At 38.3% G+C, this 17363-nt stretch overlaps 1 protein-coding gene across 3 annotated transcripts; it reads right to left on the bottom strand.

Moving 5' to 3' along the window:
• Positions 1 to 248: 248 nt before the first annotated feature.
• si:ch211-171h4.5 (myelin-associated glycoprotein) lies at positions 249 to 13918 on the bottom strand. Of its 3 annotated transcripts, XM_056398611.1 has the most exons (13): positions 13483 to 13918; positions 13326 to 13395; positions 12859 to 12912; positions 11753 to 11961; positions 10641 to 10794; positions 9820 to 9977; positions 8707 to 8860; positions 6260 to 6396; positions 5187 to 5325; positions 2916 to 3015; positions 2732 to 2750; positions 1504 to 1581; positions 249 to 367 (listed from the first exon to the last, which is right to left on the bottom strand). In XM_056398611.1, exons 3-13 carry the CDS (start codon positions 12905 to 12907, stop codon positions 281 to 283), a joined length of 1284 nt encoding a protein of 427 aa, XP_056254586.1. In that variant the 5' UTR covers positions 12908 to 12912; positions 13326 to 13395; positions 13483 to 13918; the 3' UTR covers positions 249 to 280. The 3 variants fall into 3 exon arrangements, with proteins under 3 accessions (XP_056254586.1, XP_056254585.1, XP_056254587.1); XM_056398610.1 differs by having other exon boundaries at positions 13326 to 13918; XM_056398612.1 differs by having other exon boundaries at positions 1537 to 1581; positions 13326 to 13918.
• Between the last annotated feature and the right edge of the window lie 3445 nt (positions 13919 to 17363).

Genomic DNA, 17363 nt, shown 5'->3' with positions numbered 1-17363 from the left:
ACCACGAAGCTGGAGGGAAAGGGAAGTGGCAGTTACATCACCAAAAAACCCTAAAAGTGCCCTGATGATGGTCTAAAGATGATTAATAATTATATAGTTTCACATCATATATTTTTCAAATGTATGAACAACAGGAAATTTGTACAAAAGTACATGTGAGATATCTACGGTAGAATTATATGCAGTGGTGCAAAAAAAGTGCTTCGAACAAGTAGATAAAGAACACAGAGTAGAAGCTACTTAACGTATATATTTAAACCACTTTATTGAAAACTTCAACTCATGCATTCAGGTCTGATTTGGCGGTGGCAGCGGCGTTCTCATAGTCTGAAGGTTCAGGAGACGGCTTCGTTTTAGACTGTCGAAACTTTAAAAAAAAAAAAGAGACACACAACAGAGTAATGCACACAGTGATGAAAATATACACTGATGAGCCAAAACATTATGACCACCTGTCTAATATGTTAATGGTCCAAACAGCTCTGACCCATGAGACATAGACTCCACAAGACCTCTGGTTCCTCCTTCATGACAACGGTACGGAGGGTGACTTTTTATACAACTCACTTGATTACATTTTTACTAGGCTTAAAGTAAGTCCGAAGTAAGTAAGTCCGACCCAGTCGTCTGGCCATAACGCCAGCGACCTCGTCCAGGTCTCTGCCATTGTCATGAAATAAGTAACATGGTTTGGTTCATCTGTGTCATAACTGTTACAACCCCCTCTGTGACCTTTATTTAGTGTGAGTGGGTGTGTTTTTTGTTTGTTATCTCTCTTTCTTTCTCTCTGCCTGCAAACCTGCAAAACACCAGAATCAAGCATGCTAGTCTACCATCACGCAATCACCTGTTCACCTTTAAACCCCTAAAGGTTTAAATTCAGTCTCAGATTGTTGTGCCGTAGTTATTAAGCCTGTCGTTTGGTTTTTGCCTGTGTCTACAACCTAGACATTTACTCCTCTTCCTAAATTGCTGTTAACAAACCTGCCAACTCCAATCTGCCAAGCCAGCAACCAGCTCACCACCACTCACCTGCTCCCGTTGAAAATAAAAAAACGACTGTACTTTATCCTCACATGCAGCTGCTCTGTCTGGTTTTGGGTCCAGCCAATAATTTGTGACAATAACGCTATGGCTCGTCAGTGTAGGTCAAGTTTACAAGGTGAGAAGAAAAGTTTTCACAATGATAATGATAAAGACAAAAATAAACACTGAATTACTTTAGGCCTACGTCCCTGAAACCTAATCCATCCGTCAGCTGTGTCTTCCTTTTCTGTCCTTCGCTCATGGAACATGTTAGAACAAGTTCTAACATGTCTGAACATGGACAACAGATGACAATCTGTTTCTTCCTGCTTCCTTTCACTTCATCTTTAACCTTAATCTGGCTTCTCACATGTCGCCAGTTAGTTAAATCTCTCATTTTCAAACTTAATTGTTAAACTGCAAAGAATTATATAGATTCATCTTTGATGAAAATAAGTCTCTAAGGTTTTCAAATACCTGGAGTTGGTCATAGTCAGAGGTGACACTGATGGTCCTCAGATCAGTGTAGGTGTGTTCCCCCTTCACCTCAATCTGCTATGAAAATTTTAAAAAGAAAGGAAAACATTATTAATCCAGGACGGACGGACCACACAAGATTAATGTCACTAAAATCTTTCATCACATTCATGCAGATCCAGTGTTATCACCAGCTAGTCTCTAATTGCATGAGTCTGCTGTTTAGTGTTGGACAGTTTGTGTAAAGTCAGTTTATCAGAGCTTTTTTTTTTTCTGTTTTAAATGAAAACAGCTGCCTGTTGCATGAGAGCGGTGACACTGAACCAAAACATTGCACGTTCAGCTCAACACTGTACAGCTGAAGGGAAGAGTGGACAATTACTATTTGTGAGTTCATCACTACAAGTGGTCGCTGTCACATATAAGTAGTCATGTGATCCATTGTTAATCTAAAAATATTGATATACACGAATAGGAACTTTAGGATCTGTGATACACGAAAACAAATTAATATAGAACAAGACCGGATTAATGAATAGTGGGGTTTTTTTTAAAGTGTATAATCTACAGTTCAATCTCTAAGGCAAAGGCTACAAAAATATCATGTGAAAATAACACGTTCTCTATACATCAGAACAAGTGACGCTCACTTTTTGTGAGCTTTAAGCTGCGTTTTACAGTCTTCATTCAGGAAATGGAGCCGGACTATGGAAATCTTGGCTCGGGGCTTTGACTATTTTGTCACATATACAATGTTTAAACCTCCAGAAGGAACTTGCATACTCAAAATAATAATTGTTTATTTACACCTCAAGCATCTATAGAGTTTTTTAGGTATATGAAGAAAACTGGCAGCATCTCAACTTTCAGTTCATCATGCTGCCAGTTCCCTCACATGTTTCCTGCATGTGATCCTAAGTTTTTAGGAAAACTGTATATCTCACTTATCAAGCAGAGCACAAGCAGAACAGTTATATTTGCCTTTACTAACACACTTATACTGCGCTCTAAAAGGGAAAATGACGTATCATATGTCTCTAGTCATTAGTCATTAGTCATCCCGACTTCCTGCTTAAGAAACGGAGAAGGTGAGGGTTGGCGAGACGAGACTCTGACTCTACTGTGACGTGCCGAAGATGTCAGAACTCCTTATCAGATCTACTGTATTAGTGTCTGGCTGTTCGTCACTTTCTCTGTTTGAAGAGAAAAAAAAAAGAAATCCTCTTACCTTCAGCCTCCTGGAAAGACTTGGCAGCAGAAGGAAAACAAACGGAGGAGCACAATTAGCCAAAACTACTGGAAGATGAATGAGAAGTAGTGTCTCCAAAGCAATACTTTAAGCATCAAGCAGGAAAAACTACACAATTATGATCCAGAAAACCTTTTTTTTTTTTTTTTTTTTTTATTCTTACCTTTGATACTTGTACAAATCGACAACAACAGTCAGGATGTAGAGGACCAACACCACTCCACATATAATGTAGGGAACCACCATTAAATCCTCACTTCTGCCTGAAAAACAGAATTAAAACAAACATACAACAGGACGTTAAAAAGAAAAAAAAAAAATGACAGTTATTTCTTGTTGGGTTTTTTCCACCTTGTGATGTCAGATAAAAGACATCTAAAACCTGTGATGCAGTTGTTTTGCAATCAAGTGCTTTTTTTTTGGTTGGTGTATCCACTTTCCTAAAACTTGCCTTGTTCACATTTTTCGAGACAATGTGACGAATAGGGGTAAAAGTTTATATTCCCTTTGTACGTCAGCTGTTTGTTTTTTTAACTCGTGACACAGTATCATCAGTGTGATGCATTCTGGTCTATTGAGACTTCTGTGGCTTAGAATAACAGGCGCTTTCTCTAATGGTGTTCTCTTATGAACGGCTGCTGAAAACTGTCTTTTCCTCTTCTTTGCTTTTGTTGCATTTCCCTGTATTTTAGTTATTACTCTCTCACCTCACTTTAGTTTGTAGGTTTCTCAGCTCAGCTTAAAGTTATATGTAACTTTTTCATATCAAAATGTCTAGAAAAGACCAGACCTATGTTATATATTTGTTGAGCTGTGTACTTACATTATGTCAAATGTTTCCATCAATTTTCAAACCTATAGAAATCTGTCATTTTAATCAGTGTAATGGTCCGTTTCATTTAGTTGCCTTTCAGTGGCGTCATATCTTCTTTGCACATGCGTCACTGTAGTGGTGTCTGCCAGAAGCCATGTTTTATGATATATTTCTTAGATCTTGATCATTTTCAAATAACAGGATGAAGGATTTTAGTCAGTGGACATCTGGATCTTAAGTTATCGGAGAAACAAGCTGAGGAAATGTTAGCGGCAGCTCAGCTTGCAGTCCCTGTCGTACTGTATCCACCAAACAACAGCGGAGAAATGCTGATTTTTAACATGAAACCGCTTCATTCAACGTTTTAACTGATTATAACGACCTGGTCCGTTTGTTTTGGAGAGGAAGGAGACCTAATTTGGCTCCTGGTAAAAACCTCCTGAATATCTGGAAGCTATCAGGGAAACGAAGGTTAGCAGTCACAGCTGAAAGACTTTCACTGATGTCCCGTGTCGGCCATATAGTGCAGACGAAACAAAGATTTTATACATGAAACTGCTACATCAAATGTCTTTACTGGATTTAATCACATTGTCTGTTTGTTTTGGAGAGGGGGAGACCTCTGCAGATAATTCAGCTTCTGGTAAAAACCTCCTGAACGATACTGAAGGAATCCAAACCAGGAGAAGCTGACTGAGATAACAGCAACGGTGGTAACAACTCCCATGATCCCACACTACTTCACAACAACATTAAACTCTATCTTTTGTTATTGTTTTGATTGAGAATGTTTTGGTTGTAATGGATAATTGTATTGACTCATCACCAACAGGAGTTCCACCCAATAAAAGAAAGAGTTCAGAAACACAGGCTGGCTGTGTTGCCAGTTGTTGTATATTGTGTGTAATATACTGTAGATTCTTCTTTCAGTATTTTCTGTTCTGCTCTCATAGATTCTGGCATTGTCCAGTGATGTGTGTGCAGTACAGTAATTTCCAGTGTTTGATGTCTTTCACTTATGAATCAGTGTCCACAAGATTCAGTGACTTACCGACTGTCTCTGAATCACACGTCACAGCCTGTTGCACAATTCCAGGACAGTGCACATAGAGGGCACCAGAGTAAGAGCGCCAGCAGGATTAAATAAATATTTAAAGCTCCATATTTTACACATCAACTGTGTTTTATTTGAAGTGTTAATCAATAAGAAGATATTTTTGTGATATTTAAGAACCGAAAACCATCTCAATGTAGTTTTACATCTCCTCTCTCAGGCTTCTCTCTGGAGCTCTAGTAACAACAGGTTGGTGAGCCAATATTATAGCAGGTTTCAGGTAAAACACTCAGAGAAACCAAATCCTGCAAGGTTGGATGGTGGGTCCAGGTGGGTGGGGCTTGGGGCATGGCTGAGGGCGGTGACAGCTTTGTTGTGACATCATAAAGTTACAGAAATCCCGACGGTTGGTTTTAAGGCTCAGTTTCTGAATACAGGCTGTGTTCATTTCTTTGTGGACTGAGCGCTTTGATACTTTCACAGTATTAATATAGAACCTAGACTTGATCTATAATCAAAAAGACATGGGTATCTACCTTTACACAATATTGGACCTCAAAGTTTACCTTTAGTGGCGCTGACCTCCAGAGACAACGGTCTGGACCTGTCAGAGCCCCTCGAGTTTTGAGCTTCGCACAGATACACCCCGCTGTCCTCCTGGCTGACCTGTAGGACCAGCGTTTCTCCTTGTCCGATCGTAGTCAGCTGTGATGAGGAGAGATGATAAATTCTTCAGATAAAACTATTGTAAGAGGGATCTTAAGAAAAAAAATACTTGTGCAACCCAGTTTTATCTCTGATGAGATTAATGAGTGTGACGGAAAGCCTCATGATCACGGAGTAAAAATTTGAGTCCTTGCAGCACACAATATGGCCAGAAGTATGTGGACACGCAAACATTAAGCCCATATGGCACTTTTGGCACCAAAAGTTCTAAGAAACTAAAACTTAAAACTCAAAAACTCAAAAGTGCAACAGTTGTCTTTTATGTCATTTGTGCACAAACGATAACAAAGCCTGGACTCCTTGTTCGATTGATCATAAAAAAATCTTGCTCTGCTCCATTCTGGTTATGTTCAGCCACAAAATACAAGCAATACAATGTGTTTGTAGCTGCTGGATTTTATAAATGCCCGGTGTGTAACAGTGACAGTCTGGACCGAAATATAACAATGTGAGGAAAGTGGAAATGCATGAAACCTGTATGTGATTGTTGAGCATCATACCATGCCAAGACATGGGCTTCACTGTGCAGCTATTACAGCTTCTACTCTTGGTTTTGGTTGGTTTAAGGCTTCCCACCAAGTTTTAAAAGCAGGCTGCAGGGGTCTGCTCTCATTCAGCCACAAGAACATTAACATATGTTCAGTTGGCGTTCTAGTTCATCCCAATGGTGTTTGCTGGGGTTGAGGTCAGAGCTCTGTGCAGGCCAGTCAAGTTCTCCTACACGAGGGCATCGTCCTGTTGAAACAGGAATGAGGGTTCCCCAAACACTGACAAACTGCCACAGACTAAAAATACACAAAAGTATCTCAATAGCTTTGTCCTCATACTTAATGAATACCCCTGTGTTCCTGAAAGATCATTCACATATACAACAAATGAATGAATAAATAAAATACAGTAGGTAGTCTCTTACCGTTCCATGGTTGTCTCTGTGCCAGCTGTAGCGGCTCACAGGGGGGTTGGCATCACTTGAACATGTGAAGATCACAGTGCGTCCCTCAGAAACAGGACCAGATGTGCTGAGTGTTGCCGTAGTGAATCTAGGAACATCTGTGGGGAGACATTGAGTGGTAGCTGTAAAATAACAGACAGGCTGCCATCTTTTCACCCCTTCCCCTTTGTCAGCAGGGTTACACCAAAAATACAGAGCCAATTTGCACCGAACTTGATGGAGGGATGAGGAATGAGCCATGGAAGAACACAGATAAATTTTGGAGAAATTTTGGTGATTCAGATCATTGACTGTTAATTTTTATGTTTCTCTCTGAAGTATGTCTCTTCTCTTCTTCTTCTCAAAAGTCTGAGACCGCAATGAAAACTGATTTTTTTTTGCTGCTAATAATCCATTTACTCAATCTGTATTTAAGTAGATTATTTAAGGTAAATATATATAAGTACCTCAAAAATTGCACTTGAGTATTTCCATTTTCTGCCACTCAGATGCAAATATTGCTCCACTGCATGCTATTTGTTTAAATACAGATTTAGAGTAATAATACAAAAAAAACATTCACAAATAAATTACAATATTTTATTATAGGTTTATAGATTTGATTGATGAAATTCCCAGGCTAACCTACAACGAGCCCCACCTTTACCTGCCGAACACATTAATACATCACTGTTAATAATCATATGTTATTCTCCTTCTTTTAGGCCTACTTGTATTACTTGAAGTATATTGTGATGCAAAAAGTTTTGTACATTTACTTTTACTGGGACTTAAGTTAAACATCAGAGTGCTTCTTCCACCGATGTCACAAACACAGCACTACTGCCTGCAATACAATGCCACCTTGTGTTGTGCCTTTTTTTTTTTTTTTTTTTTTTTTTTTTTTTTTCTTCCTTCCTTCCATCAACACCAAGTTAAGACAAGTTCAGCTCTTCAAACACTGTCTGGTTAAAAAAAAAATACTTCCAACTCTGCCAAACAAAAAAACCAAAAAAATCCCCCTGAGGTCACGTCACACTGAGCCGTGTTCAAACACGTCAACTGTTTTCCTAAACTGTGTCATATAATGTTCAACACGTTCATCACCTTAATGTGTAATAAATGGTTGTCATAGTGAAGCAAGCAGGAAGGATGAGGAGGGAACAACTTGTCAAATGTGTCAATGTATTAATGATTGAAATTTAGGATCACTAATCAATCAATCATCGATATCCTGGTATTATTCAGTTTTTATTCAAGAGTGAAAACAACCAAAGTCCAAACATCTCTCACTAAATCAGTAACTTTTGATAATTACTTACTTGCACGTTAAAAATATATTGTAAAAGTTGCAATACTACCACAATAAAGTTTCACTGATGCAGTGAAGACAAGGCAATGTCTACTTGTTGCCCCTCCTCCCAGGTTTAATATGCTAGTTATCAAGCTACAAGTCATTTTCACATCTCAGAATTTTTATTTTAGATCATTATTAAAAGGCTGAGGGGAATAAACTTATTCAGTATTTTGCAAGAAAGTAACAATGACTATACGGTTTTGTGTGGCAGGATGTTTTTGGTTCTTTGATATTTCATTAAACATCTAACAGCGACTCAGTGGTGGAAGATTTAACTTAAGAATAAGTACAAATGCTTAATTACAGGTACAAGTCCTGCATTCATAACCTTATACTTACATATAGGTACATAAATATTGTCAACAAAGGTGTTAATATATTATTATATGCTGTATGATATTAGTAGATTATGGCAAATGATGATATGGTAAAGATGATTAATGGGAGAGGAAAAAAGAAAAAAACATTTGACACAAATTTGTGTTTAATCTTTTCTTGTGAAATGTCTTGTGAAATCTTGGGTATTTTTGTCATTTAGAGGAAACCATCTGAGAAGTTAAGAGGGAAAGTCATTGAGATCAAACTGCCAACAATTCATAAAACAACTGGAACGTGGCAAGTTTTCCCAACCAGACACTGCTTTACTGTAAGTGGATGATCTATTGTATTTTTATGGCTCGTCATATCTTTGTAATGTAGCATCTTAATCTGAGTAGTACGCTAACTAGTAAAGTAACGAGTAAGTATAAGCATCTCAGATTTGTTGTTCAGCCTTAACCCCTTTGGTTCCTTGGCAGCCATTGGTATAAGGTGTTGTCTAAGTACTGTAATGTACATAACTCATATACCTCTTAAATTTTGTCTCGATAAACTTTTAAAATCAGTAAAATCCTGTCTTCAACTTCACTAAATCTATTGGCCACTTTTACTTCAGAAGATTAAGTTATCAAGGCTTTTATTTGCACGAATGAAGCATCCTATACGTGTGTGTGTGTGTGTATCTGTGTCAGCAGAGGTCACTGTGGTGCTCTGCATGGTTCGTTTTAAAACAGAAAAACACTGAGTCTCTCACACAGGATGTTGAGTCTCTGAGTTGCTGCAGACGGTTCAGTGCTGCCCCCTTGTGACAGCGGGTAGGACACCGAGCAGACGATGCTCTGGTTCTGATGGTCGGCTGTGGCCTTGAAGGTCAGTGTGGATGTCATCATCATGTGCCCATCTGCAGTCTGCTCTTACAAAATAAAGAGGGAAATACCTGAATCACTGACATTTTCATGGAGTGTGTTCTCATGTAAAATAACAGTTTCTCATTTTGAATTATTATTATCTGTTCAATTATACAGTGACAAAAGAAACAATCAAAATAAATCTGAACCTATGAATATTATTATAGGCCTAATGATATAACTAATTTGAGATATATTTGGAGCTAATTTTAACTACTTTATCTTAGGTTTTGTAGTTTAATTTATAAAAATGTGTCACTTCATAATAAGATCATATGTTTCATGTGTAAATATTTAATCTGTAAATGAATTGTAACTGCAGCTGTGAAATAAATGTAATGAAGTAAGAAGTGTGACATTTTCAAGTATTAAAACAAACATACTCAAGTAAACTACAAATACCTGAAAAGTATACTTTATTAGGCGTTATTCTACATTTGTCCTGTTGTCAATAAATCCTGAAAAAAGACCAAAAAAAAAAGTGTAACCTGTTAAATTAGAAAATATATGGCATACATATTGTATTACTTTAAAGAGCTGTTGCACAAAAATGAATAAAAACTATAGTTTAGTCCAACATACACCGTCCTACTGCTGGAAATACTCAGTAGAGCACCAAATGTGGATTAATCCACCACTAAAAGTAGTTCCCTACAAATGTAACATTTATTCCATTTTGCACAACAATGCGCTGCTGTTTTAGGAAGTTTTAAATGATAAGATGAAATGATATATCTGTGACTTTGTTTTTAACGATGTACACCTTGGGCTGTGGGTTGACAGCTACACTCAGGGCAGGACGGACAGAAAATGTTGAGAGACCGACTCACACATTGTTGTTTTAGTCTTTTCATGGGATTTGGTGAAAATATAGAATAACATCAGCCTCGTCTTGTTACTGTAAACAACACTGTAAATGAGTGACTGAATGAATGATGAATGAATGAGTGATCCATCACCTGCAGCATTTGTGTGTCCTCCTGTCTGGAGCTGTCCCGGGGGAGCCAGGTGAGGGAGGGGGGCAGGATGGAGCACAGCACTGGGACCGAACACTGCAGCCTCACCTGGGCTCCCTCTGACACGTGACTCACAAAGGTGAGCGAGGGAGGAGGCGGGGCTGTTGTGGAGGACGCAGACACCAAATAACGAAGATGTAGTTAGAGATAGTTTGAAAAGTATCACCAAAGTGATTACAGTTCATCCTGAGGGGAATGTGAATATGTGAATTTAATGGTCAATCAATTTCATGATTGTTGAGATATTTCAGTGAACAAACATCAACCTCAAGGTGGCGCTAGAAGAAAAGTCAGAGTGTCACCAAAGTCAGTAGGATTCATCCTCTAAGAGCCATGAACGTATGAACAAAATTTCATGACAATCCGTTCAATAGTTGTTGAGATTTTTCAGTCTGGTGGACTGACCAACCAACAGAGGCTAAAGACAAACAGACAACAGTCACCAAACACTCAAACAATAAACTCCAAACCTAAAAATCTAGAGACAAATTACAAACTTTGGGTGAAAGAAGCACAAGTGACCATATTTGACAGCCTCTGATCACTTCATTCATACGTTAGCGGCGCTAAGAAACCGAACAGGCTGGTGAGGAAGGCCAGCTCTGTGGCGAGGATGGAACTGGACAGTGTGGAGGCAGTGACAGTGAAGAGGATGAGAGGAAAGCTGAAAGCCAATCTGGACAGCCCCTCTTCTTTTGTGCTGCTCTGTCAATTTAGATCTCCTCTACGGGGGATCAATAAAGGTACATCTTATCTTATCTTACCTGGCTGAAAGGTGATCATGACTCCATCACTGAACGTGTATTTGATGGCGTTCGGACATTCCAGCCTGAAGAAGTACATGTCGCCGTAGTCCTTTGGGAAGCTCGAGAACACTGTGGTGCAGTTCTTCTTTGTTAAGTCCCCAACTATTTGCCCCTACAAGTGTTTTAGAGAGAAAACAAAACTTTATTTGGAGATAAAGCTACAGGATCACAAACACGGGATTGATTGGGATTGATGGGATAAGAAAGAAATAACTTCTATCAAATTGTTGTCATAATTTTTGGACTGAAAAATGATTCAAATCATTCAAATGAAACAATCTGATGAGGGAAAAGTCACTTTTTGGTTGAAGTTCTCTCAACGTCTGACCTCTCAAAAGCAAGAAAACAACTTTGCAGACAGTTTTTCTCAATCGCTGTGATGCAATTAACACATCAACATCATTCTGACAGCTCTTAATGCGGTTCTCACGTTCTCACATATATACTGCATGTAGTGTGAATTTACTATAACTGATGCTATGTTCTAAGTTTGATTGCGTGTTTTCTATTTTCTGATACATAGTTCCATGTGTATCGTTCTGCTTTCCTCAGTTACAGCTGTTGTATTCTGCTTTCACACATTTTCTAAACTAGGTCTCATTTCTTCAAAACTCTTCACACTAATCCAAAAACTACACACAAAATGCAAAGTGCCACAAATCTGCATTATACAGTAAAAATATGTAAAAAAAAACAGTAAATTTTTGGATACACCATGTTCTAAATCTAAAGCTCTTCTGTTTTCCATACAGGCCTGTACTATATACAATTCAATACAGTGTTGTTTTGCAGTTCTCCTTTTTTAAAGTCAGTCAGGTTTTTATCAAAACACCCAAACATTTGGCGTCTAAGTGAAAAGGTTTAATTCACTGGTGGCAGTGTTGAAGTAACTGACTGACTTCGCATGTTTAGAGAAGTGCATTCAGAGTTGTGAGAATTATGTTTCAAATGGTCGAATTGTTTCAAAGCGATTGAGAAAAACTGTAATTTTACTGTAAGTTCATTACCACTGGTCTCCTCTACATATTTGCTCATGAGTTGTGTGTCACCAAGTGAAAGACAGAACCTACTTGTACTTTGTTATTGAAAGGATTTTGTGAATCTAACACGACGGGACCAGAGAGTGTTCCTTTCCTCCAAAGACCCCTGTCCGAGCAGTTCAGGAGGTTTGCTTCCTGATCGTCGGGGACCTCGAAGCGACACGGGACTGTGAAGCAGGAGTTAGTGATGCTCACGATGCTCTGAGGCAGCGTCACATCCCAGGTTTTACTGAAGACACCTGGAGAGGCACAATGCAAGACCTCAGCTGCGTCTAGAGCTGCGTATCTGCACATTCATTCACTTTAACCTCCAGCGACATGGTGGAATAGAACTAAGTACATTTACTCAAGTACTAAACAGTAGTCTTTTTTTTTACTTCTGTTTCATTACATTTCAAAGGAATATATTGCATTTTTATCCCACCTAATGTTTCTCAGCTGTAAGTATTTAAGATTTTTGCAAACAAAACATATGAAAGATTTATAAAATATGATGCATTGTTATAAATTAAAAAATCCAACAATATTCAGAAGTACAGCTGAAACAGTCAGTTGATTAAAATACCAAACAATGTGAAGATTTACTGCTTTTCCTTTTCAGTATTTCAATTTATTAGTATTAAAGTTAAAGTTTTGTTGAGGTTTAGACTGTTGGTTGGACTAAAACAAATACAGAGAAAGTTTCACTTTGAGTTTTGGTTATAAAAGCATTTCTTCCTATTTTCCGATGTTAACAAACCAATAAATCAATCAGTTAATCAAGAAAATAATTAGCAGATTAAACCATAATGACAATAATCAATAGTTGCACCCTTCAACCATCTACAAAAATAAAATCCTGCTTTAATAATGATGATCTAATGATCTAATATATAATATTAAAGCATTCACAGAGGACTTTTACTTTTCGTACTTGAATTACATTTACTCGATTGTACTTGAGTAACATTTTCACTGTAGGACTTTGACTTGTAACAGAGTATTTTTATAGTATAATTTTAGCACTTTTATCTAAAGGATCTGAGTACTTCCTTCACGTCTGTTGATCCGACTGAAATATATAGAAAAACACCCTGAAGAAAACCTTATACTTCCACATGAAGAAATATCTGTGATGAAATCTGAGAGCTACCGACCTTGCATCACTGCGATTAGCAAAGCGACAGGCATCAGACCAACACCCATCTCAGCTGGATGAAGATCACGCATTTAAATCCCAGATGAACCATGTCAGACATTTAAACAAATCAAAACAAACACAAAAAACAAACAAATAAAGGAGTGAGACAGGAAAAAATAATGACACAATTTGCAACTGAAAAAAATAATGTTTCTGTTCTTAAGCCAAAAATCACAGCTGATTTACTCAGACAAATAAAAGCGAATAAAAACAAAACAAATATAATTTTGTAGCTGCTTCTGTCTAATGAAATTTATAACAGTAGCACTTAAAATAAGGAACTGAAGCCCTAAGTAGACCACACTGAGACAACAAGAAACATTGTCAGTTATGTTGCTTTCTAAATACAACATCTTGATTAAATCAGTCAACAAAACAGCTCTGTGATCTTCCACACCACACACATTCATATATTGTCTTTACCTGTCAAATGATGATGATGATGATGATGAGCAGCTCATCCAGAGCAGACCTCTGTGTGTTTGTGTATACGCTGTGAATGAGGAATGAATATTTAAAACAGGAAGTGTGGGAATCAGGGACTTCACTGAGTGTCCGTTTGTGTAATAACAGTAAAGACCTGTGAAATATGCTGTCAGGCCTGGACTATAGAGAGGACTCAGATGCAGAGTGACAATTAGGCAGACTTTATTTAAATAGTCCAACCTCTGGAGAGTGACAAAATAAAACCGGCTATGAAAACTATGCTATCTAGATAAGATTAAACCTCTCCGGGAAAAAAATCTAATAAACAAAAACCACTCCAAATGGAGGGATAAAACTGCGGAAACAAAAAGGAATAAACCAACAGAAAATCACTCCACAAGGAGGCTACAAAAACTGCAATAAACTTGACAAACAGAAACTGTATACTATAAAAACTCCAACAAAAAAATCACTCGCTTAGAGGTAAAGAATAAATACGAAAAGGCAGACACAAGGCATGAACTGTGATAACTGGCTGGGGTGCACGACTGGAACGAGACACTCTGGCACGAGACAAAGGGAGACGCAGACTATAAGACACGTGAGGGCAATGGGAAACAGGTGGACACAATCAGGAATCAGGGAAGACACTCCGACAAGTGACACACGAGGAAGGGCAAGTGACCTGAAACGAGAGGAGAGTTACTTTTCAAAATAAAACAGGAAATGACAAGACATGGAGACAGGACAAAACCCCAACTTGACCTCACCGCGTATTATGCAAGTTTTTGTTCTTGACTCTGAATAACATGTTAGAGGAATTAGGTTTAGTTCATTAACTGTAAGTTTAACAAAGTGTCTCACTGCTGAGGGTCAGGAGGAGGACGTCCAAGCTTTCACAAAAAAAAGCTTTAAAAACTTGGTTTTATTTTAAACAATTTAATGTTTTATTATAATAATTATATATACTAGTATACTATTACATCAAGTATCAACCGTTTCCCCCTTTTTACTTTGTAATTACACAATAAGAATTTTAAATGTTTCAGTGTTATAACCTGTAGGTCTTTACAAAAATGCTTAGGGTATAATTTATGGTAACTACAATATGACTGGCCTTAGCTCTAAAGTCTTATCGACCATTCAAAGGGGCAATATGGGTTCAGTATCTTGCCCAATGACACTTTGGCACGTGTACTGGAGGAGACGGGAATCAAACCACTGATCTTCTGATGTGCGGACAATCCCCTCTACCTCTTTCGCCACAGCAGCACATTTCTCCTTTCCTCTAAAATGTCCAATCACTATACTTCTTGTTTCCTTCCAACGCACCCACATTTAAATACCAGCAGGAAGTAGTAGTCTGTTTTATTGGGCCCTGATTCATGAGTTTTGCAGGTACTGGACATAGTGAAGTTTTGACCTCATTGAGGCAAAGTCAGACTTACATCCTCTTGAAACAATGAGGGTGTTTACAAAGTAGATAAAAGCTGATGATGATGATGAGATATTTCAGAGGATAAATGAAGAAACTAGCTGCTAGAGGAAAAAGTCAGTGGATGGGAATTAGAGTCCATCCTCTAGTTTTTGAGATGTTGCAGTCTGGACCAGTGTCACTGGTCTGGACCAAAGTGCTGGACTGAAACCAGAGTCTGTGCAGGAAGATGGGTGGACATTTATCCCTAAAACTGAATCAAATCTGATCTAGATCAACATGTTCGAAATCTGAGGAATCACAATGAAACAACTTCACTTTGTGCCGCTAGAGGGCAGCAGACACAGGAGAATCCCCAACACGTGAAGGCAACACTAAACTTTAACCTTCAGTTACACAGCTAACACCAGCCCTGATCATAATCTCAATCTAAACTGTAATTAATCCTGAATTAAACCAAATCTGAACCTTCAGTCAGCTGTCAGAAACAATGTCTGTTGCTTTAGTTGAAGTGTGTATCACTTTCTGTTGAATGACTTCCTTCTGTGTGCTCAGGATATTGCTGTCATGACCTTTTGCAACATGCGGTCACGCACCTTGTGTGCAGTGATGTGATTGGCCGAGGTGAGCGGGGCGGGGAAAGAATGAAATTGAAACATTTTTCAGTGGCAGGAGAAAAGAAAGAAGAAAGTGGCGAATTAAAGGGGAAAGAGTGGAGCCAAAGAAGAGTTACTCACTTCCTGATTTTGTTTCAAACTAGCTGAAGGTTGGGCTTCTTTTTAAAAGTTTTACTTTCATCCAATAATTTATCTGCATTTACTTTATGTTGAATACACTATTTATAAATGGTTTATAGGCTGTAATTAATGGCTTTATTACTGGTAAATAAATGAATTGCTAATGCTTTATAGATCAGTTTTAAGACATTTAAAATCTTTCCCAACAGTAACAGTTCCTCCAGCACATTGTAATTCCCACGAATCCCAGGATGGGTCAGGTGTACTGCAGTGCTAGTGTACCTGAACATTCAGTTCAGTGCTGCAGACTCCACCCTGAAAGTTACTGAACCTTCAGAATCCACGAGCTAGGACTTTTTGGTGGTTAAAACTATCCTCCAGGAACTTAATTTAGACCCTGGTCTAAACTCAGGTTGGGGAAATGAGTCCCTCAAAAGCTTCCTGTTTCTCTTGGAAAGTTCCTGCAGTGGAAAGGTACCCCTTCCAGTGGACAGTCCCCCCCCCCCCCTGGAAAAAGGCTTCAAGGCATCTGGTCCCAAATCCATGTATAAACTGCTTATTAATAATATTTATGACTCCAGACTTGATGCATTGTAGAACCTTTTACCATATTTTACCTTTTACCAATCTTTGCTGATGGTTGATTACAAATTGAACGACCCATGACCCGTAATAATGTCATACTCACATTTATAACTGCAGACTCACTGGTGGAGCATTTTCCATAACCTGACAATCCAAAAACTGATGTTATTGATCTTATGACTGATTTTTGAAGCATAAGTAAAGGATTTATTAACAGTTACAGCATTAAGCCTTTATAACTGGTACATTAACAGAGAGTGGTACTGAACACAACACATAAAACAACCAAAAATACAGTTTGAAAGTAAATACTATTTATGGAGCAAAAACTTTTAACAATGTACTTGTGTCTTTTTTTTTTAATGGTTCTGAAAGTGGTCCTTGAGGGGGTTCATGGGAGACCCCAGCAATCTTTCCATCAATAATTCCATCCATAAGTAACACAATGACAGAATGTGTGACTATTTTGGCCGTAGGGTTCAAACACTTTCTGTAATAAAACATCTAAAAGCAAAAATCTTATCAGATGGGGCCCATTTGACAAGACCTTCTCAGATAAGGGTCTGTGGTCTAATTTGTGTCACTTTAGGGTCCTTGACTTGAAAAAGTTTGAGAACCACAACTCAGTTGATCTCTTGCTCTTTTGTGGTCTCTTTATTTGTTTGTCTCTCTATTACTGGAAGCCTGTTCTGAGACAAAGATGACCACGTTTACCGGAAACAGCAGCAAAGGGTTTGATGTGAGGGAGCAAAACATGGTGCTGAAAATAAGTTTAAATCCCTTTTACTTTGAAAAAATGAAAGTTATGTTTGGTGGGAATCAGAAAAACTCAAAGTCCAGCGTTGATCATGATGTATCACTTGGACAAGTTTTCCTTGTGGAATAATGGAGATTATATAAGGTTCTCTGCTGTAATAACACAAGGTCATCAGCCCTGTTCAGAGAGATCTGATTGGTTGAGGAGACTGAGGAGGAAAGAAATAACTCTAGACTCTGATTAACACAAGTCGGTCATTTGATTTGTGTGTTTATACATCAGTGTGTGTGTTGTGTGTGTGTGTGTGTGTGTGTGTGTGTATGTGTGTGTGTGTGAATGTGTGCGTGTGTGCGTGTGCCAATGAGAGGGAGACAAAGTGAGTGTGACTGTGAGAAAAAGAGGAAGACGAAGTCAGACACACATGACATTAAAAGAGAGGGTGAAAGAGGAAGGGTCTGTGTGTGCATGTTTGTGTGTGTGTGTTTGTGTGTTCAGCTTTTGGCAATAAAACCACTAGAAGT

This window comes from Seriola aureovittata, chromosome 16, assembly GCF_021018895.1.
Source record: "Seriola aureovittata isolate HTS-2021-v1 ecotype China chromosome 16, ASM2101889v1, whole genome shotgun sequence".
In the NCBI taxonomy this organism is placed as follows: domain Eukaryota; kingdom Metazoa; phylum Chordata; class Actinopteri; order Carangiformes; family Carangidae; genus Seriola; species Seriola aureovittata.
This window is presented reverse-complemented; position numbering and strand designations above follow the sequence as displayed.